This window comes from Thrips palmi, unplaced genomic scaffold, assembly GCF_012932325.1.
Source record: "Thrips palmi isolate BJ-2018 unplaced genomic scaffold, TpBJ-2018v1 HiC_scaffold_15, whole genome shotgun sequence".
Classification (NCBI taxonomy): Eukaryota; Metazoa; Arthropoda; class Insecta; order Thysanoptera; family Thripidae; genus Thrips; species Thrips palmi.
The window spans coordinates 5,052,851-5,078,753 of record NW_023144624.1 but is presented as its reverse complement, the minus strand read 5'-3'; the positions used below and the strand labels follow the sequence as shown (position 1 = coordinate 5,078,753).

General features: G+C 61.3%; 1 protein-coding gene across 11 annotated transcripts in view; it reads left to right on the top strand.

The window, feature by feature from the left end:
* The window catches only part of LOC117641309 (homeotic protein antennapedia-like), a 119,801-nt gene that overhangs the window by 79,962 nt on the left and 13,936 nt on the right, over positions 1–25,903 (top strand). For 9 of the 11 annotated variants that reach the window (XM_034378518.1, XM_034378517.1, XM_034378513.1 and 6 more), the window contains one exon: positions 24,446–25,739. In XM_034378518.1, coding sequence (XP_034234409.1) covers positions 24,884–25,739 — 856 coding nt within the window. In that variant the 5' untranslated portion in view covers positions 24,446–24,883. Of the gene's footprint in view, positions 1–20,542; positions 20,577–20,600; positions 20,658–24,445; positions 25,740–25,903 lie in introns of those variants that run through there. The other 2 variants (XM_034378516.1, XM_034378522.1) reach the window with 2 other exon arrangements.

The following is a 25,903-nucleotide window of genomic DNA, read 5'->3' as shown; positions in this document are numbered from 1 at the left end:
GGCGCGCGCCGCCCGGCCCGGGTGTTCGATAAGGCATCTTCGGCTTCCGAACTAATCGCCCTGTGTCGCGCCGCGTCGGATGCGCGGTGGCATTGTCCTTTTGTATCGACGGCGGTTGTTGTCCTCACGCGCGTTGCGCTTTGCCTCACAGATGCAATCGGCGGACGAAGAGGCAGCGAAGTAATGTGAAAACGAACGCGTCCGTGCTGCAATCAAACCACGGACGATGCTTCTTAATTTATTCGCAATGAAAAGTATTTCATTAGTGACGCTGATGGCACGCTTACGTGCGCGGATTCGTCGCCAGTCGAACGGGCGATGTGAGCGAGCACGTGCGCGGGCCCTTGAAATCTCCGTGCGGGCAGCATTAAATATTTGGAATATGGCGACAAGGCCCTGGCGGTGCCGGGCGCTGCGCGAGCGGGCAGGGGGTGAGGGAGAGAGTGTGTGAGTTATCGATTGCTTGGGTCGTGCTGGGCGTCGTGGGGTTGAGCGTGGCGGGCCGGGCGGGGCGGGGTTGCGGCGCGGAGCTCCGAGCCTCGGTGATGTACGAGCTGGGTCGAGCCAGCACTTGTGGAGCGCGCTGTAGGTGTGCGCATGTCCAGGGTTCGAATCCCGCGCGGCGGGCCGCCGTTTTCGCGTCGTCGCCGCGCCTTCTTCGCGTCGCGTCGCCGGCGTCGGCTTAGGCTCGGTGGCGACGCGGCCTTCTACAAATGGCCCTTGTCGTCGCGGACGTCCTGGACGGCCTGGACGGCCCCACAAATGGCCCGGTCGGTAATAACGCATTCATCAGCGAGCGGCCCGTCGGCGGCCCAGGCGGCCCGGTGGCGGCCGGTGGCGGGCGGCGCGCCCGACAGGCAGATGAAGTGAAGGTGAATTGGTAGCGTTTCGTCGGCCGGCCGGCGCGGGGACCACCTGCAAGCGGCTTATGTCGACCACTCAGCCCGAAACCGTCGTCCTCAATGGTCTGCACTTTGGATCACTAAAGCCAAAAATGCACAGAAAAAAAATTTTGTTCACGGTCTCACTCAATGTGTCCATTGTACAATGTTTCGTACAGACTTTTACGCCGAACTGCACAAATTCCTACGAAGTTTCGTACAAATGAGGCACACATGCGTGCAACTGTGTGAGGCCATGTTCAAAAATTGTTGACTGGAAAGGAGAGTGTCTCTACTCTTCTAAGACATTTATTATTTTTGGAAACACCACCAAACGTTGGCTGTGATTGAATTGGAAAAGGCTCCGCCTGCTAATAGAGTCCCGGTATCCTTATCATATCCTTGACACCGTCATTTGTTGTAAATACGTGCGACATTCCTTTGAGACACTTCATTGCCTTGCAGGGGCTGGCCAGGTCGGGCGGCTGTCAGGCAGAGAGACAGAGAGAGAGCGAGCGAGTGAGCCCGGGGGGTTGATCTTTTATTTTTCCTTCTCTATTTTTATTGTTCTTGTTTTGTGGGGGTGGGGGCAGCGGCGGCGGGTCAGAAAGTGAGGTCGATCTACTTTGATCCCCCGCGGCGATAGCGACCTGCCGCACTCGATGAACACGTCAACGGGGGCTTCTATCAAGTCGTACCTCCAGCAGGTACCCCTCCTGCAGGTACCTTCGGAGGGCACCGGAGCTACTCGCACTGGTGTAGAAAAGTCCCACGAAAGCGGAGGAAATTCAGCGTGCTCCTTTTGATCGTGTCATCACGATGGCGAAATCGCACGCACACACACACACACACACACTCACAACGACACTCACTGGGGGTGGGAGGCCACGGTGTGATGCTGTAGTGAGGTCCCGGTCGCGGTGAGAGCAGCAGAAGTGCATTCTCCGTCGGAGAAGGAAGTGCGGACCGCCGACGATAATCCAGAGCCTTTTCGCTGACGCCAAATAAATCAGAGCGAGGGGGAGTGCGGGGCGGGCCGGGCGTGTCTACTTTCTGAGCCGTCGCTCCCCCGATAGCGGGCGGACAGGGCATGGCTGGAGCCTGGCTGGAGCCCGGTTGGGGTGGACGGCAGAAAACTGGGCGAATCCGCCCCGCCTCCTCCCTTGTCCGAGCCGAGAGGCCCGAGTGCCCCCCCCCCCTTTCCCCCGAGCCTCGGCTCGCATGGTTCGGCTGGAGTGCGCCTAATTCGTGATTATGAAGACGTCCCGAAGGCCCCGACCACCAACCCGCAGCCTTCGGACAGTTTCTTGGCGTCGCTGGGCGGCCCTGCGCGTGTTGTGCCCCCGACCTGGCCTCCTGGACGCGGCCCAGAATGCCCCACTCGCCTTTATCGTGGCCGGCGTCCATTTTAGCGCATTTCCTGCCAGACTTCGCCTCCAATTCAATTCTTATTTTTGTCTTTCACATTTTCCTCCCGCATTGGCAGTTATATTTTTGTTTTCCATATTTCTGCGCCCCTGCTTCTCTCGCCTCGCCCCGTACTTTCCTCCCTGGTGTATCGGTGGTTTTCGCTGATCCACCCCAGAGGTCCTTCCAGCGCGCAGCGGGTGTGCCCTTGATTGCCTCCCACGCAAACGGAATTAACCTCCAGGGTGTGTGTGTGTGTGTGTGTGTGTGTGTGTGTGCAGGGCAGGATTTTGGGATTTGGACGACGTGGGTCTCGAGTGGGGCTGGCCGCCCGGCGTGGGTGAAGGGCTGGTGTGACGGGGGCCTTGGCGTGGCGGGGCGTGGCGGGGCGTAGCAGTGGTGCCGTGGGACCCGTAAAACTGAAGCCCCTCCAACGTTGCCCTAAACTGTTGCAGAAGGGAAGGAGGCCCTTGGAATCTGTGCTGTAGCACCAGGGCGCACAGAGGGTATGTTGTACGGAGCATCGCGAATAAAATTTTTTATCGCTATTGTTTTACACACTCTTTCGAAAGAACGCGTCTGGCGTTTAAGGAGGTTCTAGAAAGAGAGAGAAAAGGGGTGGGGGAGAGACAGAGCGAGATGCCGTCGGAATGTTAGGCGGGCATGATAATTGGTGGCGCCACCCAGTGCAGTCCGATCCCGTCTCTCTCGCACCCTGACGGAGCGCGCCGCGAGTGCGAGGGAGTCGGCGCGCCGACATTCCGACTCATCACCGCCCCGAAATTGGCCAATTTTCCGCGGGGCGGGAAAGCGCGCGAAGAAAAGCGCGGCGCGGCGGGAATGCGAGTGGAGCACGTCCCGAAAGCCCGGTGAGATTATGAAGGACTTCATTTAAATATTGAGGGAGGGCTCATTCAAATTACCCCGCGCTCCGGGGCCGGCGCAGGGCCGCTCAAGGGCTGCCCAAGGGCTGCCGCTTGAGATTGAATTTGGCGCCGCGGGCAGCGCCTTCGAAACAAAAGGCTGTTTCCTCGGAGCCTCGCGCGTCGCGGAGCTTCGCGGAGCCCCTTAATGCGCGGGGGCAATATGCATATAGAAGAGGAGATGAAAAGGCGTTTGTACATGCAGATGAGTTCGCGCGCTCGGCCGGCCGTGCCGTGCGCCTTGCCGTGCGCGTGGGAGGGAGACGGCCGACTGACACCTCGCCGGCCTCAAGTCAGACTCGCGGTGGTGACGTCACTCGCACGTCGGTGACGTCACGGGGGCGCCCGGGGCGGCCTAGGGCCCCACGAGGGGCACTGCGCCACGCCGCGCGGCCGCACGCGGCCCCACCCTCTCAACAGCTCCTCGCTTCCAATAACTCACAACATGGCGGCCGCGCTGCGTTGCCCGCCAGCCCCGCCAGCCGGTGTTGCGCGGTGGGGGAGGCGGGCGACGCGGCAACGCCGCCGCGGAGGGGAGGGGGAGGGGAGCCGCCCTGGCAGCGCGCGACGCCGCACCCGAATTTCTCATATTCTGGACAAGGCTGTCCGCACCTTCTGATTGCAGCGTTGAGTGCCTCGGACGCCGCTGAAAGCGGAGCCATCCTGATAAGGCGGTTAAAATTTAAATGCGCTAAAAATGAAGCGAGGCGATCTTGATTGTGCCGCCTGGCGCGCTGCCTGCGCGGCCTGCGCTCCGAGTAGAGGGGTAGCTGCCCGGTAGCCGGCTGGGTCAGGGAGGCCGAGGAGGGGCGAGGCTGAGCTGAGCTAAGCGGCCGGAAATTGGAGTGGCTGCATAGAATGAACGATCAAACACAAGTTAATTTCAACGGCGTCACGACGGTAGAGGGCAGCATAGGGTGCACAGGGGTCACGCTGCTCATGCTACTTGCTTTAATTTTTCTCCCATTACATACCGAACTTTTCATTTCTGCTGTGGACGAAGCAGTTGAGTCAATGTGTGACATGCTGGTTTTAGGCCTCAACATCAAATTATTCATCTTATCAGATCACTCGCCTAGAAAAGAATTTTATAACTTAAATCCTCCAAGTTCCTGAATAACGTTGCTTTGTACTATCGTTTAAAAACCAGTGTCGAATCTCACTAACACAAAAATACGGAACATTTACACCTGCATTTTTTTAAAGCTAGTCGCATTGTTATAACAAACCCAAAAACTGTTCTTTTCGTCCTTGGTTTCGCATTATTTTATTTTATCATGGCATCCGAACCAACAGTGTGTGTTTGATTCGTCCTCTGTCTCCGCCCCCCTGCCCTGCTTGCCCCGCTCGGCGCCAGACAAAGTTCGGGAGGGCTGCGAACTTTTCATCCCGAAGGGAGCGACCCGGCGCGGCCAGGCACGGCAAGGTAAACAGAAAGCGGCGCGCATTTCAAATGAGGATGAAATATTTTTGTGTAGCGATGAGCAGCAAGGTGCCAGTGACCTTTTCCGCGGAATAAAATGAAATAAAACACAAAACGACGGGATGACACGAAATACAATGCGAACAAAAGGCAGGCCCCTAGGCCTATGCAAATAAGAGCGAAATGTCGAAAAATGCGTAACACGCGTGCGGGCCGTGCGAGCTGGGCGGGCAGGGACCTCGAGGTCGCGCGGCCGTTGTCGCACTCCGGTGTCGCGCTCCGGCGTTCCACGAAGGACGTCGCCGTCGACCTTGAAATGTTTCCGGCGTGCGAGGCGAGTTCAACGGCTGCATTATTATTCTGATATTTCTTTATGTAGTTTCTTGCCCAGTAGTTTTTCTTGGGCAATTAGTTGATGGCTTTTGCTGCGGGTGTGCCGTACTCGTGTACCCGCGCGTGGCACCGCGCGGCCGTGTACTCCCCGAAGGCTGGACTCCCCTCTCCACGGCCGCCCCCGCGCCCCGCTGGCCAGCTGTTGGGGTCCTCACGGTATCACACCTACCGTCTCTCTCTCTCTCTCTCTCTCTCTCTCTCTCTCTCTCTCTCTCTCTCTCTTCTCTCAGGCAGGCACTGCTGGTTCACGAACGCCGACTTTCTCTCGATCTATTGTGTCATCTACATGCTATACCTGGATGCGCGCTCTATATTTATTCGGGGGATTCTTCCTCTTCTTCTGCTTCTGGTGGACACAATGTAACAAACACGAGAAAAAAATTGTCGATTTTCAATTTCGGAGAGCCCCTTTTTGCTTTATCGTGTCTCTTCTCTCTCTCTCTCTCTCTCTCTCTCTCTCTCTCTCTCTCTCTCTCTCTCTCTCTCTCTGGACACCGGATATGCGTTGTCAAGCAAAACTCGCAACGGGGCCTTTTTTTTTTTCAATTTTATTTTTGTCATCATTTCACAAAAAGAGTGGCTCTTTCTATTTGCGTGATTTTAGCATCCTATCTCTGTTTCCTTTATTTTCAGTATCTCGCACTCCGCCCTGACGTGTCCCCCCCCCCTCTTCCCTTTCCTCTCTCCGGCTGTCTAACCGTCTCCTCTCATCCTTTCTAACATGTCTGCTGGCAGCCGAGCGGCCGAGCGGCCCACGAGGGGAGAGAGAGACGGAGGGAGAGAGAGGTCAGAGGCAGAGGAAGCACCGTGGCAGCCATCCCAGGGCATGCCCGTTTGATTTATAGCGATGGAAAATGCGAGAAATGAAGGGCAGGCGAGGCAGGAGGAGGATGACGGGCGAAGAGAGGAGTAAAGAGGCGAGGAAAGAGGAGGGGAAGCAGGAGGAGGGAAGAGAGGAGGAAGGAGAGGAGGAAGCGGAGGAGGATTCCGGGGTGTCTTCACGCGCGGCACACACACACACGCACACACAAGCGTGGAGATAGGTCCTGTCGTGTTCGGACAGATTAGTCGTGATTACACTCGTCGCGCTTTCGGGCTGATGACGTCATCAGTGGAAGGGGTTTCGAATTTTCGCCTGGCGAGGCACCGCGGCCTGGCCGTGCCGTGGCTGTGCCGCTCGGGGCCTCAACTTTTTCTCCGGCGTGCCAACGGCCAGCGAGTCTCGGCGAGTCTCGGCGAGTCGGACACTTGAAATCCCGCCGGCTGGGCCTGGGCCGCGGCAGGGCCCGGCGGGGCCCCGTCCCGGCGCGGACTGGCGTTGGTCAGGCTGTAACGTACCCCGCTGGAAAGCGCGGGCTCTGATACACGCCAAAAAAATAATAAATGCACGGAAGGGGGGAAAAAATGGCCGCAAGTGTTTTGCATGGCTTGTAATCCCACCGCACATCGTCTTGATTATTCATGCAAAGTGCCTCCTCGCCGCTCGGCGCTGCTCGGCGCGGATCGCAATGTGACGCTCATGTGGGCCATAAATTGCCCGGCCAACAGTGTCGGGTGTCAATATTCACAAGTGTAAGGAGCGAGCGGCACCCGGCTGCTGTGTGCTCCCAAGCCGCCCCGCCGCCCACGACGGGGCGAGGCCGTGCCACGCCGCGCGCCACGCCGCGCGAGCGTGATCGGGACCATTCAAATTAACGCGAGGAACAATTCTCGATCGGTGTGCACAGCACTGTGCGAGGCGCTGCCGAGGGGGGGGGGGCAAGCGTTGTCTCATCGCGCACCTCATACATCACATCGTGTTTCATTAGCGGTATTCCCGATCACAACAACACGACAACGGGGAGGACGACGCGACGCGGCGCGACGCGACGCTTGAAGGGGCTGCGGCAGTATCACACCAGGAGCCCGGCCAGGCCCAGGGCCATAAGTCACCCTCCGTCGAAAAGCGGCAGCGACAGTCAGCGTATATACACCCCGATACACCCCTTCACCCCGCCAATGTCGCCCGCCGCGCCGAAATCCAGGCGATATATGGCGCGGTATGCGTGCCCCGCCTCGCCCCGCCGCCGCGCCAGAGAAAAGAGCACTATTAAATTCGCAAATTGCACCTAGGAACGAGGCCGCGGGGGGTGTCGAATGCCGTCGAATGCTGTGTCGATCGCGGCCCGGAGATTTATCGCATTTTTGCAGTGGCCGTGCGGCCCGGCCGGCAGCCGATAGCGGTGTAATGGAGGACGCGACGCGGCACGCGACGAAACAGACGCGCTGTCTCTCTCGCACTCGCGGGCCGGGCCTGGGCTGTGCGAGAGAGACAGAGAGAGCGGCAGGGCAGAGCGCAGGTTGGCCGTCCGTTCGTTCGGTTCCGGTCGCGACGCCGCGACGCTGCCGTGACGCCGGCGTGACGCAGCTGCAGCGGGCCGCGCCGGGCGTTACAGTGGCGAGATGATTTATGGCCGGCCAATCACTGGAGTGGGGGAATGAGAGTGCAACTGGATTGGGCGGGACTCGCTTTTGGCGCGTCTCCCTCGCACTCCCGGGGCGTTGGGCGCAGAGAGAGAGAGAGAGAGAGAGAGAGAGAGAGAGAGAGAGAGAGAGAGAGAGAGAGAGAGAGAGAGAGAGAGAGAGAGAGAGAGAGAGAGAGAGAGAGAGAGAGAGAGAGAGACGGCCCCAGTTTGGAGTCGGTCGGCAGCGCGGCGTCACCCGGGCTGTCGGGCGCGACGCGGTGCGACGCCACAACAGGGTGCTCGGCAAGCGGCAGCGCCGTGCTCGGCCATTGTTATTTCTTTTCAAACGCTCCAGCCCTGCGATTTTGATCGCGTCGGACGCGCGCCTCGCTGAAGGCCTAGAGGGGTGGCGATGAAATCGGCCGGCCGTAAATTCGGCCATGGTGCTATAGTAAAAGTGAGTCAACAAAAATAAAAACTCGTTTCTTTCTTTTAAATTTTTATTGAATTTTGTCGTGAATTTACTGCCAGTTCCTTAACAGTGTCGTATTTTTAATAGACGAGCCTGCATCATTGTTTTGGCTTTTGATTAGGGTCCACCCATTATCGGTCTCTAGATTGAGTCTCTGCCGCCGGCCCCGCCGGCCCCGCCAGCCACCCAGCGCGGCCGGCCTCCTACCGTATACATGGATACACACCGAAATCGATCTTTCTGTCACTCGCCGGGAGACGTGTCGGAGAGAGAGGGCGCTCCGGCGGCGGCGGTCCGGCGAGAGCAACAGAGACGGACAGAGAGAGTATCGGAGGAGGGCGGGCCCGAGGGGCGAGGGGTCGCAAGGCCAGGGGAGGGGGACAGTCGAAGGAGAAACGCAGAGGGACTGGAATGTAACAGCCCGACTTATTGGGGGCTCAAATTAAAATAGGACGCCGCGGTATCGGGATGTGGCCGTACGTGCGCGCGTTCACGATCAAACGATAACGCAATCCATTTTTGGAAAGCGCGCAATCATTCCCTCGTTGATTCAAAGAGGGCGTCCGCTAAGCGAGGGGGTGTGCGCGGCCCCCCAGGCCGAGGGGCCTCGGAGGGGGTGGGGGAGGAAGCGCTGCTCGTAATTGAAACGAACACGGATTAATGAAATTACATTTTTGTTTCACCCGTCGACGGCCCTGGGCCGAGCCATGCAGCAGCAGTAAAGATCGCCCTGGATTGTGAAGCCCTCAACCCCCTCCCCTCCCCTGCCCCCACCACAACCCACAGCGCCACCCCCTCGCCGAGGCCGCGCGCCGCCAGGGCCGCCTTGTTTTTGCGCCACCTCGTCGAGGCCCCCGTCGAGGCCCTGGTCGAGGACGCCGTCGTCGCGTCGGAATGAGGACGTGATAGGCGCGGCCGCCCCCGCGGCCCTCCGCGGCCTACAGTGTAGGCACGCTCGGCGCGTTGAATTTCGCGATTTATGTTCCCGGCCGGGATGACTTATATTTTGTTGGCCTTCCTGTTACAGGTACGTATGTCGCGCCGAGACATCTCTCTGCGGTCGCAGCGGCTTGGCCGCCCTCCACGTGTGTGAGTTCAAGTTTTAAATAACAAAACGGACATAAATTTAGAACGGGCATAAATTTCATCGGCTGGCGGGCGTCGTGGCGTCGCGACGCTGCTGTTTGACAGCAGGGGGAGGGGAGGGGGGGGGGGAGGTATTTTCATCGGGGCGCCGGGGCCCTTTGTCTGCCACTCATACGCCGAATTCCCGCCAAAATTTCAAACCCACTCATTTCCCGCCTAGTTTTTTCAACCTTTTCTCGTTTGTTTTTATTTTATCTTTTTCGTTGGCGAAATTCAGCCTTGCTGCAGATTACGGCGCTCGAAGCAGCGAACAGGAAAGCGGATTATAAGGCCAAACAGTAAACAAACAAAAGATATTTCATAGCGAGGCGTCCTGGCGGGGCCGGCGGGGCTGGCGGGCCGGGCCAGGGCCAGTCAGCTGAAGAGAATCCCACGGGCGGAGAGCTTGACAGCGCGGCGGCCGAGGCGGGCGAGGCGGGCCAAGGGGGAGGGAGGCGAGGCGGCCATATTGGAAAAGCGGCGTGTTCTTCTTGCGCGCGACGCGTCGACTGACAGTGGGCGTCGCTGCGCCTCTCTCTCTCCCTCTTTCTTTTCGCCGCCGCCGTCTCGTCCTCCGTCTCGCTCGCGCTGCTATTTCTGCTTGGAACAAACACGTGTACGGCCCTACGGCCTGCGGCCCGCGGCTCAGCCCGCCTCTTTCGGTGCCGCACTAATTGTCAGGAGCGGGCCGTCTGCCTACCGTCTGCCTAGTGTCGGGTAGCCGCGCACGGCCGCGCCGGGGAAGTGTTACCCTGGGGAAGGGGCATGACTTCCAACGCCCAACTTTGTTCCAAGGCCTCCTAAACGAAGCTCCTGGGCCTTTGACAAAATTATTCAAATTGCCGAATTTTATTTTAACCATTATCAAGGGCCACTGTTTATTGTTTTGAATAATGCGTTCAAAAATTATGTAAAATTCACTTGCCCACTTTACTAAATTCCGGAGTCATTTTCCCTAGACAAAACGAACCACCCTCCAAATTTACACTCCAAGGCATCGCGGCGTCAGTGACGACGAGACACGTCAAAAAACGCGGTGCGTTTTCCATTCATCCTTGACCGAAAGGGCGAAGTCCCATTCACCGCGACTGCAGCGGGGCTTGAATGGAGGCGCCGTGCTGTAGTACTACTACGCTTACGATGGCCGTATATCGTCGGCGGCTGCGGCGGTGGCTGCGGCGGAGGCGAGGCGGCCACAGCCCATAAAATACGGCTGCAGTGGCGCGGCGGGTGTAACTGCGGGGGCCGCCCGTAAGCGCGGTGGAGGGGATCTTGGGCCAGTCCCCCCTCTTTTTCTGCCCCAGCCGGGCACCTGTCCGGGGCGCGAGCAGAAACAGATTGCAAACCGGGACAGTTTATGACGCGTAGGTGGCGCTGCCGCACGCACTGGCTGACAGTGGTGGGGGGACGGCACAGCCTGGCGCAGCCGCTGCGGGACGGGCCCCCATCTGGGCGGGCCAGCGGGGCGCTACCACCACGCGATACGCTGGCAGATAACTTTTATTACCGTGTTGAACACTTTATTTTAACGGCCGGCCCCCGCGGCCCGTTTTGGGGCAGGTCGGGCGCTGTTTATGTCCCACTTGTTGTGTGGGGCGTGGCGGCGCGGCGTGGCGGGGGAAGCTGGTGCCGCGGGCCGCCGAGATTGACCGTCACGCTAAACGTCGCCGCGTCGCCGGCCGGGTGGATGCTTCTCTGAAACGGGAAACGGGACACGAAAAAATAAAGCGGCCCGGCCGAGGTCCTGGAGGCGGAATAACATTTGGGCCGGTCAAGTCACTGCCCCGACGGCCTTGCACGCATGTGTGCCGCACTCGGTGCCGCCAGCCCCGCACTTCGCAGAAGACTCCGCTCCTCGGACGGCGGCGACGCAACACTGGATGAGTTCGGCCTTGAACTTGGGCCGCCGCCCCGCCTTCGCGAAACTCGCCCGCTCCTGCGGACGGCGATGGCGCGCACACTGCGAGCCAGCTTCGGCCTTGAACTTGGGCCGCCGCCTCGTCGAGCGGCCAGCTTGTGCGGCGACTCGTCGACGGCCAGCTTGTTGTCGGCCACCTCGTCGACGGCCAGCTTGTTGTCGGCCACCTCGTCGACGGCCAGCTTGTTGTCGGCCACCTCGTCGACGGCCAGCTTGTTGTCGGCCACCTCGTCGACGGCCAGCTTGTTGTCGGCCACCTCCTCGGCGGCTCGGTTCTCGCGATGCAGGCGATGCAACGAGGCGGACAAAGGCGTCACCTTGCTGCTGCCGCTGCTGCAGCGGTCCGGGAAGTGAAAGCCGGGCGAGCATTGTGACTCGATGCGGGAGGCCGTCCCTCCGCGTCCCGCCGTCACGGCCAAGCAGTGCACTGGCGGCCAGTGCGTCAGCGCGTCGCAGGGTCATCGCTCCACCGCCTTTTGTTGCGCGTGAAAGTTGCGCTCCGTCTCGCCTCATTTTTATTCGGGACAGTCAAAGCAGGCCCTTGCGAAGGTCACTACAACATCCATCTGGCGACCCTGACCGCGCTGCTGCCTGCTCATCCTGCGCGCACCGAGGGCACAATTTTTAATTTGGCCGACGCCGTCGACGCCCTCCGCGCACCGCGTCGGCCCCGGTCGTCGCCAAGGTCGTCCCGCTGGACCGGGGCCGGCCGCGCGGTGGCGGCGTGGTGGAAGGGCCGATCGCAGATTTACGAGCCAAGTCCGCCTCTCGTCGGCCAACACGGCCGTCTTCGGGTCCCCGAGAATTGGCCGGGCCAGCCGCGCGTTACAGCATCGGGGCGACTTGGCAACGCCGCCGCTCCGTTCGGGGCTGGCTGCCCTGGCTGGCTGCCTGGCTGCCTCCCCCTGCGAGGAGGCGGCGTGGCGGCGCGGCGGCGCTACAGGACCACCGCGGGGTCGGCGTCGACGCCGCGCCCCGCCGCCATGGAGTATTTACGAGGTAATGTGCCCTCGAGGCCGCCTGCCCCGCCTGCCCTAGGTCAGCACCCCGCGTGCCGCGTTCGCCGCGTTCGCGAGTGTGTGGGTCACGGGCAGGTGGCGTGGCGGTGGCGGCGCCGCGCCCAAGTTCAAATTTCGAGCGCGCGGGCAATTTTCGCGCCTTCCGCGGCCGCCTCCCGCGCTTCACGGCGGCGCGGCGGCCTTGGCGGCGAAACACTCCGCCGCGGCGCGACGTGTTCTCTCATTGTTGTTATATTTATCCGTGAGATTTATCGTAATTTTATGCGCGCGGCCCGTCTCTCCGGGCGCCGCGGCGGGGAGGGGGAGGGGGTGCCACTCTTGCCACCCGCTACGTCATATAGAGCGCCCGCACGGCCCGCACGCGCGTGCCAGTGCGTGCGATCGTCTTGGTGCGCGAGGGTGCGCGATGTTTCCATTGTGTTTGTGCACACGGGAATCGGGAATGAGGGAGCGGCGAAATAAAGGGGAAAACGGTTTCTTTCCCGAAAAGAGAATAAGTCAGTGATGGTGTTGTGGGGGCTGCGACGTTACCGGACACGCATTCGCAACATCCTTTTCGGCGACTTTGTTGCTCCTTGCAGGTGGCAGTGCGTGTCGCGGCCGTCGCGGCCGTGAGGGGGCTTTGCTGTCACGCTGTCGCCGCTATGCCGGGCGCACCCTTCCCCTCGCACACCATTTTTGTATTTTGATTTATGCGCACTGATGATTTTGCTTTTGAATCGAGGAAAGACACCGCGCTGTGTGTGTGCACGTGGGGCGCGGGTTTTTGCCTCGGCGTATTTGAGCAGACTTGTTTCCTTTTGTGTGTTTGTGAGTCCGTGTGTGTGTGTGTGTGTGTGTGTGTGTGTGTGTGTGTGTGTGTTAGCGCGCGCACGGGGCGACGCTTGTATGCGTGTGACGTTCCATTTGAATTTTTGTCGCCATAATGAACGTATTTTAGCAGCTCAGACAGACAGGAGGACGCCATACATATTCATAACGGAGCCGTGTCCAAATTAATAAAATAATAAAAAGCGAAGGGGGTGGCACGATTGTGTCCAGTCCCCGCACTGTTGCCGTGCACGGCAGGCCAGGCCATCCCGTCCGATTGAGCACTCCAAAGTCTTTCGGCTCTTTTTCGCTCGAGGCCTCTCGCTACCGGCCGTGTCAAATCTACCATTGTCCGCCGCTTCGCTATCAAGCCGATCTGAGTGTCGCCCCGCACGCCACAGGGTCCACGCTCTGGACATGCTCGTGTAAAAGGCTCTGGCCGAAATGTCGCATTTGTTCCCAAATGCAACTCCTTCCATTTTGTTTTCCTGCTGCGCCGCGGTCTGCTGCACCCAGCCCGGCATAATGGCCATTGAATTTTGTTGTTAGCAGTGTATTCCCATCTCTCGGACTGGATCTGCACTGGACCGCGACACGGATGCTGCTGCCGCTGCCTGGCTGCTCGGTCTGCCCGGCCATTGTGGTGTCCTCCGAGAGGCTGTCCGGCTCTTTGTGTGTGTGTGTGTGTGTGTGTGTGTGTGTGTGTGTGTGTGTGTGTGTGTGTGTGTGTGTTGTCGGCCCCTGCAGGGTAGGCAAGTGCACCCGCACCCTCCCTATCACTTGGAGAGTGGATTTTATTTTCATTCCAACCGGCCAGAGCACGCACCACCCTTCATGGGCAGCCGGTTTTAATTTTGTTTTTCTCCTCTGTCGGGTCGGAATTTCAAAGGTCACTTACCAGGCTTGCACCACAAGCCGAACAGCGAATTCTACTGCAGCCATGCTCGGCATGGCACAATTCGATCTTGGGGTATTTTCAATAAACCGCCCTCGAGAGTCGCAGTAAATATCGTTTGACTGTCGTTGGCACGGCGGCCACGGCGGCCGCGGCCCGGGCCACCCCCTCAGAGATGTATAGGCCAAGCCCGCAGCAGACAGCTTCAATTAGAAGCCGCCAATGTGGAAGTAACGCGCGCAGGGCGGCGCGGGGTGGAGTGGCGTTAGAGGGAAAATTGAATTAAAATGTGTGCCATCGGCGAAAAGAATTGCGCGCGTGGTGGCCGCCCGGAATCGAATCCAAGGCGGAGAGAGAGAAAAAATACTACGGCAAGACGCGGAAGGGGAGGAAGAAATCGGGGGAGGGAAAACACAATACAATTAAATGACAGCACAAGTCGACAAAGAAGAATGTGGTGAAGGGATCGCTTGCTGCTGTTTTGTTTGTATTTTGCTTCGCTTGGCCTTTTATTTCCCTCCTCTTTCTCTCTCCTTCGCTCGCTTTCATTCATTTCCTTCTGCGAAACAAGGGCGGCCAGGCTTTGGGGGTTGCACCGGGGCGGCCCCGCCAGGGGGTGGGACGCAGAGCAAGCGACTGTTGAGTTCTGGATTTATTTACGTTTTCGGCCATCGGGCGACTGTCGAATTCTTCGGGGGTTGGCGCGGAGCGGCGGGCCAATATCGGACAGCATTCCAGTCCATCCCTTTTGTTTCAGCGGCTGGAACCTCGGGAACCTTCGGCCAACCCGGGAACCTTGTATCCGTTTTCCGTTTTAGCCGCTCCAGAAACCCATAAAGTGCGCTGCACTGACGTGGAGGCTGTCCCGTCCCGGTGCGGCCTGCTTTCCCACACGTCTCGCTCGTCTCGCCGGGCGCGTTGCGAGTGAAAAATGAAGGTTGCTGATTGACGGGGTGCTGTCCTCCCCTCGCCGCGCCACGCCGCGCCACGCCGCGCTGTGATTGGCTGGCCGGGGTTGTCCGTCTCGGCGGCTCGGGGCGGCTGGGCTCGGGGCGGCTCCCCCCGACAGCTCGCCGTCGACCCGGTGACTGATGACCCTCATCTGGGGAGCGTCGCAGCGTCGCCTAACATGGCGGGCCAAGCGTTTTCGGGTTGAACCGCGCGCCGCTCGAAGCGACCAAGGAAAGGCAGTCGTTTTTTCGGGCGTTCCCATTCGGGGCCGCGTGTTCCCACTCCCGAAACGCCATGTCCAACAAGGCCTTATCGTTGTGGCTTCTGGGAGAAGCGGAGCAGACGGGCCGACGGGCCTGGCTTCTGTCGTCGTCGCGTCCAAGGCTGCGACAGCCAGCCCAGCCAGTCAGTCCCGGCGCACACAAGAGGAACAGAGGCAGGAAAAGAAACCGTCCAATTTTGAGTGTACCCGGCTCGCTTTTCGTAGGAGGTTCCGTGTCTGTAACTGTATCTAGCCGAGGCGGCCTGGCCCGGCCTGGCCGAGGGGGTTGGGCGGCTGGAAGGAAGCAGGGGTCCTCTTTCTCGGAAACGGCGAGTGAGACTTCAGCGCAACCCGCTCAAAAATGTTTCTTCCGGAGCGCGACACTTCTCCCTCGTTCCCAGGTCGGCGTCGATCGCTTCTCCCCCGTCGGCAGAGTCGGCGTAATGCATTTCGAATGAGGCGAGACCCTCTGTCGCCAAAACCGCGGCCCGCGATCGACCCCCTCGTCAAGGCGCGCTAACCCGACGGTCTTCTTGACGTTCCCGACGACGCCGGCCGACGCCACCATGTTGTCCGCCATGCAGCAGTAGATCAATCAATCAAGGCGTCGGGGCTCGACGGCGGGGAGGGGGAGGGTGCCGGGTGGGGGAGGAGGTTGAGAAAGCACATGTCAGCAGTGGCACACGGGGTGGCTCGTCCGCCCGGACTAGACAACAGCGGGGCGGATGTCCTGCTCCTTCCACCCTCCTCCCCCGGCCGCCGCTCCGGCCCCAGCAGGAGTTCGCACAGGATGCGTCCCCGCAGGAGGTGCAGGGGGAATAACGCAGATTTATTCAGAACGAAGGCGCTCATCTCCTCGCGTCGCGGCGCTCGCGGGCGCGGCGAGGCCCGAGGACGGCGTCGTCGGGGACGGCGTCGTCGGGGACCTGTCCGCGTGAGGCCGCGTCATGAATACGAAACCGCTGCAGGGGTGGCAACTGCAGCGCAAAAGTCCGTCGAAAATTCTCACACCAAGGAACACATTTCCCTCTCCGTCCGTCCGTCTCTGGCCTTTTCTCCCGCCTCCCGTCGTCGACCCTCGCGCTGCGCTTTTTTGCCCCGCCGGGGCAAAATGTGAGGAATTCTCGAACGAAGCAACGAACCCCTGACGGACGCCTCTTTCTTCGAGACTTGACGTCATCGGAAACACAGGGTGCCCCACCGGGTCGGTCCGTACCGGCTCGCCGTCCCACTGCCTTTCTGCTGACAATTCCCTCAAATTGTGTCCGACCTCCCGCCGGCTTCTGGCTGCGCCGTGCACTGTGGTGCGGGACTGGCTGGGGACCGGCTGGGGGAGAGAGAGAGAGAAAGTGTCCAGCCGGCTGGCCGGGCCGCGCGGCGGGGTGCGCTGACCGACCGGCTGCCCGGCCGGCGGCACAGGTACGTTTGTAGGTCATGATGAGGTGGTTTGTGGACCAGAGCGCGCCGAATCGTCCTAATGAGCATCGCCGCATATCAACGGCGCGACCCTGCTTGCGCAACGCAGAGAAAAGCGAGAGTGCTTTTCCGGCGCGGCGTTTTCCGCGTCGTCGCGCCGCTTTTCCACGAAGCGACAGCGCAAACGTCACGCCGCTGCACGCGCGTGCACGCACGCTGGCGTGTCGGCCATACTCCCCACAATCACATTTTCATCCCCCTCCACACACACACGCACGCACGCACACGCACCCCTCCATTGCGAGCGTGTCCTCCCTCAACCCCCTCCCCTCCCCCATTTTGACAGCTGGTTAGACAGTGCGGGCTGCGGGCCGGGCGGCCGGCCCGAGCTGGCAGCCACCCTGACAAGCCCAGCCTCCCTCCAGCTGCGCTGCGTCGCGCTGCGTCGCGCTGCAGTTGCAGTCCTCCGTCAGCCCAGTCAGTCATCCACACTCCGCCGACGCGCGCGGGCCCTGCTCGCCTCAGCACCGCCGGCCCGGCTCGGCTCGTCCCCTCCCGCTCGCGCCGCGTGTCCCGGCTTGGCCCCGCCGCCCCGCCCGGCTCGACTCGAACGCCTGTTTGCGGGGCTCGCCGTTGATTCGCCCAATCGTGCCCATCAAGGCGTCTGAGGCCCCGATGACGGCCCGCGCCGTGGGGCCCTGGCCGTGGTGACCGACCATGCCCGCGAGTGTTGTGCCGTGCCTCGCCCAGCGCCTCGCCCAGTGGATACAGTGTGTTTCAGGTGCGCCAGGACACTGAGAGGAAAATGGTAAGGGCCCGAAGGAGTGTGGATCCACGGCAGGTGTGTGTGTGCGTGCGTGTGTGTGTGGCAGATGTTACGTCGCCGCACCTGGTGATTTGCGGGCGTAGCCTGGCGAGGCGCTGCGTTGCCGTTTCGGCCCCGAGGCTGGCCCAGCCCTGCCCTGCCCTGGCCGCCCTGCCTACGATGAAATTATTGCCTTTTATCCCCGACACATCTCCAGACCAGTTCGATGATAATTGCCGACCGAGGCACAGTGACCCAGACTGCCCTGTAGTCCGGCCCGTTCCGCTCCAGAGGCGAACGCGCCGCGCTCAAATTGTTTCATCGAACGGCGAAGCGCGAATCAAACCCGCTGCGGAGAAAGGCCCTGGAAACCCTTTCCAGCAGAGCAGGCCGCCCTTTTTCCGTGCTTCTGTAATTTGTTTTTAATACAATTTCGGCGGGCGGGGCGGGCCAGTAGGGCGCGCCGCAGGGAGCGGGGCGTGCCGGGCCCTTGGCGTGCCAGCGGCCAGTAACGCGGGTAATTCGTGTGGCGTCCGAAACGGGGCCCTTCACCGGGGCGGGGCGGGGTGGGGTGGCCCCCAACCCCCGCCACCAAATTGACCTCTGGAAATTGCCTTTGAAAATTGCGCGCGCTCGCCGGGCGGGCTCCGCGGCCTCCGCCGTGGAGCAGGTGTTGACACTTCCTGCCTCATGCAAATTGCCGCATGACCCCACGTGCCGCGAGCCGGCAGCCAGCCGGCAGCCAGCCGGCAGCCAGCCCGAGCTGGCAGGCAGCAGGGCGAAAGGCAGGCGGAGGGGAGCGTGCCGCGGGGACCGCGGGGACGGCGGGGACACCTCAGGAAGGAACCGGGAATGGAGTGATAGAGATCGGGCGGCGATACGGCGAGATGGCGAGGTGGGTGGCGGCGTGCAGCAGCTCCTCCGTGCGTGTGTGTGTGTGTGTGTGTGTGTGTGTGTGTGTGTGTGTGTGTGTGTGGTGTGTCGAGGAGACGCCCGGCCCAGTTTGGTGGCTTTTTCCGCGCAGTCCACGCGGCAAAGAGGGTTCGCCTCGCGCTAGGAATCCATCCCGATCGGGTTTGGCGGCAGCGACAGTGATTCCCCCTTTATATTCGGACCGGCCGCTCCTTGTGTCAGTGTGTGTGTGTGTGTGTGTGTGGCATTGTGCTCTAGCCGCCGCCCACTCACCCGTCAGCGCGATTGTCCGGCCCTGTCCGCCCCGCCCCGCCCCGCTTCACCGCGTCGCGGCCATGACGGCTCACACATGTGAGGGCATATGCCACATATGTGTCCCCGCGTCATACATGGAAAGCCACTCGCGAGGTGGGGTCCCTTCACCTCGCGCGGCCCACCCACACACACACACACACACGCACAGACAGGCTGTCCGCGTCCGGCGTGGTGCCGCGCGCCCGACCCGCTGGGAGCAGGAAGGTGATGAGGTCGCGGAACACACACAGTCGCACTCACACACACACACACGGTTGCCACAGTGAACGCAAGACCCACCGGTTCAGAATGGCATAGGGCGTCGCTCCAAGACACAGCCACACGCCGCAACAACATTTTCCAGCGGCTTTTGAGTGTGTCCGCCGTTGTTCGCGGAACCCCCTTGCGGCTCGGCCAACACGCCAAGTCTCCCCCTCCCCCTTTTTGCCGCTGGAATTCGGCAGCCCTGGAATTATTCTCGCTGTGCCGGGCGGCCTGCGCTAACAACCCCTTGCGAGGCACGCGCGGAATGGCGCGCGGGTTGCCTAACCGGGCGTCACATTCCAGCGCGGCGAGTGGCCGGCAGTTGTCACCGAGAGGGTCCGAGAGAGAGAGAGAGAGAGAGAGAGAGAGAGAGAGAGAGAGAGAGAGAGAGAGAGAGAGAGAGAGAGAGACTACCCGGCGAAAAAATGATTCGCTAATGGTGATGCACGGCGGTGCTTGCTTGTTGTTGTTGTTCGACTGTCCGGTGTAGGGGACGCATTAGCCCGAAGTGATTTATCATGCAATGAGAATTGTTGTTGTTGTTGTTGTTTTTGCAGTGAGAAGTGTCAAGATCTGTTATTTTTGATATATTTTTTTCTGCTGTAAAACTATTTTGTTTTGAAAAAAATCTCAAGTAAATCAGAGCCGACTGGAAGGACGAAACAAGTGGCCGTTTCGAGGCGGCGGTGGTTTTGGAGGCCGCCCAGCCGATTGTGGCCGAGCAGAAGGCGGCGGTGGCGGCGGCGGGGAGCGCGGCGAAGGGTTGAAATGATATTATTGGTCGGGGGTGCGTCCCGTCTATTTCTATTACGCCTCGCCGATATTTATGGCAGCGGTTCGCAAACCGACCGGCAAAAGATACAGAGATGGGGCGTCAGATATCGCGCGGCAGCGGGGCAGAACCCACCGCCCCCTTGTGTCCCCCACCCCCGGCCTCCTTCCACGGTCCGCTACCTTCGGCCCTTCGCCCTGCGGCGCGCCGACTTGACTCGCACCTCTGCCCGTTTTGGCGCGCTTTTTTCAAACTTTCCCGAACTTGTCGCACACATTAGCACGTGGGCACTGTACTCACTCGGTGTCGCGTAATTTGATTTACTGCTGGCGCCGCTGCGCTTCTTTTTTTTTTGGCTCTTGTCTTTTGTTCTCTCTTTCTCTCTCGCTCTCGCGGGCGCGGCTATCTCTGGTGTTTATTGGCGATAACGCGCGGAAGGAAGGATATGACGGTGCCAATGGAAAGCGCGCGCGATATTTACGACCAGCGCTGTGTCATTTTACTTTCGTTGGCTGGCGCGCCCGCGCCGCGCGTTCGATCCCCGCCGCCGCCGGATTTTTTTCCCGTCGCATTCCACTGGAAAAGCCAGTTATTGAAAGCGAGGTGTCGTCCAGACTGTTCCGCGCGACCTTGGCGCTATCGCGAACCCATTGTCCGGCGCGCTGGTCCACGCGGTGCGCAGTGGCGTGGACACGACGTCGGCCAGCGCAGCCAGCGAAACGCCTTTGAGGAGAACGCCTGTCAAGATGATTTAGAGCTTTGTAATGGCAGACTGGCTGCGTCCAGCCCGTCCAGCCGGACATTTTCGGGGTACCAACTAACGGCAATTAAAATAATTGGAGCTGAGCGTTACTGTCCGAACGCAGTCCTACCAACCCTCCGCAACGCCGGCCCGGCCGGACCCTTCCGAGTTGCCAACGCAACAAATCATCTCTGGCAGGCCGACCTGGTGCCACGGCGCCATCATCGTCGCGGCTCGGAAAAGAGTCAATTTCGGGTGATTACGGCGTCGGTCTACTTTTTAGCGGGCCATAAATTAGGCCGGTATCGTCGCGGGCGCCAAGTGTTTGCGCTGCGTGACCGCGCCCCGTGATGGGTGGTGTTTTCTCGGAAAACGTTTTCGCGCCCAGCTAACACAGTTTTCCTCTTGTTGCAGGTAATTGATGCGATGCAGGCGGTGGCCGGCGACGGTAAGACATCAGGGGCGCACAGGGGGTCCGATCTTCACAGGACCCGCGTCAGAAAAAGACGACTCACCGGCCGTATTTTCCGTAAGCGTGTCTTGGGCGTGCTTTGGTTGGCAGAACTGCCCACGTCTCCGCGCCACTGTCCCGCTGCCACTGCTTTCGACGCGCAAATTGAAAGGGACGGATTGGTAAAAAAGTGGTCGATGCGCGAATTCGACTGAGGCCATTCATCACACCGGACGGGCCGCCGCGTCCACAGCCGTCGGCGGCATCACCATAAATCCCTTCGTTTTTCGAGTACAATCGTGTTGTGTAGGAAAATAGGCGGGCCGGGTGAAAGGCCGGCAGAACCGGGACGACACGGGCAGAGCGGAGGAATCACACGCTGGGAAAAAAGGAGAGAGAGACGGACAGGAGCCGCTCTCCTCGTCTAATAGCCCACAACTCAGCCGGGCGGCACTCTCGGACACGGTCATAAACATAATAACAATTTGCTCGACACCACAACACCATCTTGCCCCGCCACCTACTCGGCGGCACGCGCCTCGCCTCGCCGGCAGCCTAGCCCGCTAACGGCCCATAAATGTCTTCATAAAGTGGCGAGCGGCGAGAGGGCGGGGCGGGGCGGGGACCCAACCCGCCGGCGCACCGCTTCATTAAATGACCGTGTTGTTGAGAGGGGCCCTCGACTCCTCCTCGGCTATGAGAAATTCGCATCTCGGAAACGGCGGCGTCTCGCGTCTCCTTGCAGAGAGAGAGAGAGAGAGAGAGAGAGAGAGAGAGAGAGAGAGAGAGAGAGAGAGAGAGAGAGAGTCCTCCGCCCGCCTCCGCCTCCCGCTCAATCACACTGACAGCCGTCGGGCGGCTGCTCCAATCCCCACCCGGCACTGCCCCCTCCCCTCCCCCCGCCGCTTCCCCCACCCTCGCCCCGCCTCGCCCCGGAGCGGGCCGCGCGTAACATGGCTCCTCATGCACCGGGTTCACGCTCCGGCCGACAGGAGCGCTAGTTGATGGCAATTTGGGGAGCATAGTTCGCTCGCCGATACGAGGCCCCGGGACGCCGCCCGGCCGATGCAGAGCTCGTCCGCGGGGGAAGTGCACTGGGAGATAAACGGGGGGTTCCAGCCGCCGATAAGCCGCGACCAGTGTGCCGTTTTTAAAATCGAGTTATTCGGGCCGGGCCGACCACCCGATCGTCATTATACATTGCATTAATGTCCGGTCAACCGAAAATAAATACACACACACACACACACACACGAGATAAAGATGGCGCGGTGCGCGATGGAACGGAACGAATGGCGCGCAGCCCGACCAAACCGAAACCACCCCTTGATGCGTGTAACGCGCCCGGCGATACACGGCCAACTAATTGAAAATGTATTTGCATGGCAATCTGAGTGATTGTTGCGGCGGCCATTTGCATAGTGGAAGGGCGGCCGGCGGCGACACCGCGTGGGAGGGACTACCACTACACTGCCTTGCGGGCGTCGCTCGGCGTCGCTCGGCGTCGCCGGTGCCAGCGACACGGCCAATATGCTGATTCGCGCTGTAGTGCAGTGGCGGCGCTAGTTGGGGCGGAATCGATGAATCTGTAATGAACGGGGAGCAAGTTCCGCTGTTGTGACTGGAGCGGTGGCGGTGCAGCTTCCTCCAGCTTGCTACCGCGCCGCCGCACAGTGGGCCAGAAGACCGGTGAAGGCGGCCAAAACTCTAGACGCGTTTTGAGCTGCAGAGTCGCTAAACAGACCTTGAACCGAACGTGTGACCCCACCAATGGATTGCTCTCCGAACGAGGAATCCATTGGTGGGGTCACACGTTCGGTTCGAGTCCCATTTAGCGACTCTGGAGCTCAAAACGCGTCTAGAGTTTTGGCCGCCTCCACCGGTCTTCTGGCCCACTGTGCGCCGCGCCGCCCGCCCGCCTGGAACGTAGGCCACCCAACGTACGCCGTGCCGGAGTGGTTGCCTGCCTGCCGGCGCGCTCCACCCGCGGGCCGCCGCCCGGGGGCTTCGCTTGCCCTGCTTCGCCACAGCCTCCCCCGGCCAAAATCGATAAATTGGCATTCCAGCAGCACTCGCGATTTCACCCCGGCCGTCAGTCAGATTGCTGTGCCGAAAAACCAATTAAAGGCGACAACGCTGCGACTGTCTCGTCGAGGGGTTGACGGGTCGTGGACAGCACTAGCTGCGCTGGCGATTCGCCGCCCCGCCGGCGTAGTTCATCGTTTTGCCGTCAGAGTTCGCTGCTCCGCGCCGCTACCCCGCCGCGCCGCCGCCACGCCGCCGGGCGGCAGGAAGCTAGGCGGTATGAAAAAACAAGCATGACGTTGACGCGCTGTTTGGTTTCCATGACGACCGCAGAGCCGAAGGCCCGAAGGCCTCACGCAGGCATGGCCGCCAGAGAGCCGGAGTGCAAGGCAGTGCAGGATCGAAACAGAACTCTGGAATGGGAAACTTTGAAGTGGATAGTTACCTTCCGTAGACTCTAGCAGACTTCTGTCGTGACGACGCGGCAAAACTGTCCCCAGAGAGCAGGCGCTTGTTGAGCCCCGCGTAGGCGATGACGATAGACCGACGGCGCGCTCGGCCACCTTGATGCACTTCTCGTGCCGGGGTCGCGACGCGGACTGACTCACGGTGTCGCTCACCTCTCCATGCAAAACGGAGTCCAAGGGAAAGTCGCCCTTGTTGTGGGGCGGCGGGAAGGGCGTGGAAATCGCGCGCCCTTTTGTCCGGCCGACGGGCGTGACGAACCGGCGAACCCGCAGCGTGGCGGGCAGGGCGGCCGCGAACTCTGACCTCACCAGTGTGGTCACGGCGACCGGCTTGCTCTCGATCCTCGCCGCAGCCTCCTCGCTCCTCCTTTGGGCTTCGGCCGGGCCGTCCCGACGCGAAGAAATGCGGCAAAAAAAGAGCCGGGCGGTTGGAATCGGTGTAAAAATAGTCGGGAGGCGTGAGATTAGTCGGGAAAATTAATCAGGAGAAAGGCGGGGACCGTGTCTGCCGACTGGCGGCCCGGTGGCGGCGTGATGCTGGCAAGGCGCTACCTTTGTCTCTGGCCGGAGACAAGGCTGCTCTGTTGCCCAAACAATGACTCGGGGAATAATTCGCGATTTTGAAAAATCGCCCCCGGCTCTCCTCGTGGGTTCCTCTGGGACCCTCTGGCGTGTATTATGGGAGCGGCAAGGTGTGTGGTCCCGGCCGTCCCCGTCCTCGCTTCGGCGGAGGGCCCAGGGCAGCCCAGGGTGGCGTGGGGCACTGTGGGTAGGGCCGCCGGCACACTGGTTCTGAACGTCGCTCTGGCTCTCTCGTCCCTGCGGGTCCGCCCTGCGAGTGCGAGAGAGACAAAGCGGAGTCGCTGCGCTGCGATCCAGGGCTCGTTGCTCCGAGCCATGTGCCCTATCACCCAGCGCAGCGTGTTGACCGGCACGTTGACCCTGCGGCTGCCGACCGATTCAACAAACTGTTTGGTTCCTCCGTCTCTCTCGCACCCACGCCGGACGCCCCACAAGTGCGAGAGAGACGAGCAGCCACAATTTGGAATCGCACGAAGAATGGCACGGCGATCCACTTCCGCGCCGAGGAGGTCACGCCGTCTTTGTTTGCATTTCCAAAGGCCGCAAGAACAAAACAAGCAGCACGGACTGCAGCCGCCACGGCCCGGCCGCGGGCTGTCCATCTCGGGGCGACACTTGTTCGGCTCCAGTCGACGCGAATCTCTGGCCCCGGCCGCACGGGCTCCTCCGGGGCCTCGCCGTCGTGGCTCCGGGGCCGCGCCGCGCCGCGCGCGAGGGGTGTTCGGGGCGGTGTTGCGAAAGTGTTCTAGTTTGGAACCCAGAAACTGACTGTGCGTGTTGCCTGTGTTCCAGGGGCGGATGCGACGAAGCCCCCGCATCCCGGCCGCGCCTCTCCTTCTCGACCCCGGCAGCCCTCCCGGACGGACCGTCATCTGCCTCCCCAGGCCGCCGTCAACGTCGTCAACGCCATCCTCGTGACAGCCATGGAAGTGCGCGAGTGTTCAGTCAAGTGAAATTTTTTTTTAGTGATACAAGCAATCCAGTGATACAAAGCCAAAGTGATAAGTCCGCGGCCGCGATGCCGCAGTGAGTGCCGCGAGTGCAGTGAGTGCGAGTGAGTGCTTTTCCCGTCTCCTCGCCGTGCGACCCCCAGACGGGTCGCGCACCCCTGCCGCCACCATTGCGGAGCTGCAGTACTTCCCCGTGGACGAGCCCCACGGCCACGGCGCCGGCCTCGGCGCCCCCACCAAGATCGAGTCCCAGTCCGTGTGCGACTCGGTGGCGGAGGGCATGAGCTCGTACTTCGCCAACGCCTACATGCCGCCCCACACCGACATGAGGAACGGGGGCGTGAGCTCGGAGCACCCCCACCAGCACCAGCACTACGGCGCGGCCGTGGCGGGGCCGCCCATGGACCCGTGCGGGGTCAACGGCGACATGCGGCAGGGCGTGGTGCCCCCGCACGGGCCGCCGCACCACTACCCCACGACGGGCGGCCACCCCCAGGGCATGCCGTACCCCAGGTTCCCGCCGTACGACCGCGTGGACATCCGGAACGCGGCGTACTACACGGCGCAGGGCGGCATGATGGAGGACACGGGCTACCGGCCCAACTCGCCCTCACCCATGCAGCACATGCAGCACGGCCCCCACGGCCCGCCCAACGGCCACCAGACCGCCGTGGCCCCCGTCGTGTACGCCAGCTGCAAGCTGCAGGCGGCGGCCGTGGGTCCCGGGGGCGTCATCGGCGGCCCCGTCAGCCCGCCGCTGGACGCGGGCATGAACTCCCACAGCCACCACCAACAGCACCACCACATGGTGAACCACCAGCAGCCGCCCCCGCCGCCCCACCAGGCGGTGCAGCAGCCGCCGCCCCAGGCGCAGCACCAGCAGCAGCAACAGCCCCCGCAGCCCCAGCACCACCCCCAGCAGACGCCGCCGCACCACATGATGTACAACAACGTGAACCCGGCGGTGAACGGCGGCGGCATGCCCCCGCACCCCCACCACCAGCAAGTCATGTCCCCTCACCAAGCACCCCCTCAGGGGCCGCCCCCCTCGGCGCAGCAGCAGCAACAGCAGCAGCAGAACAACAACAACAGCTCGCTACCGTCGCCGCTGTACCCGTGGATGCGGAGTCAATTTGGTGAGTGTGGCCTCCGTACTCCGTTAGCCGGAATGGCGCAGCGCAGCGCGCAGCCCCACGCCGTCAAGCCGGACCCATCTCGCCGCGCAGGCTAGGCCGAAGGGGTCCAGTACGTCACCGCGATGAGACCGCGGTGCCCTCTCATCGGTCCAGCCTGCGCGGGG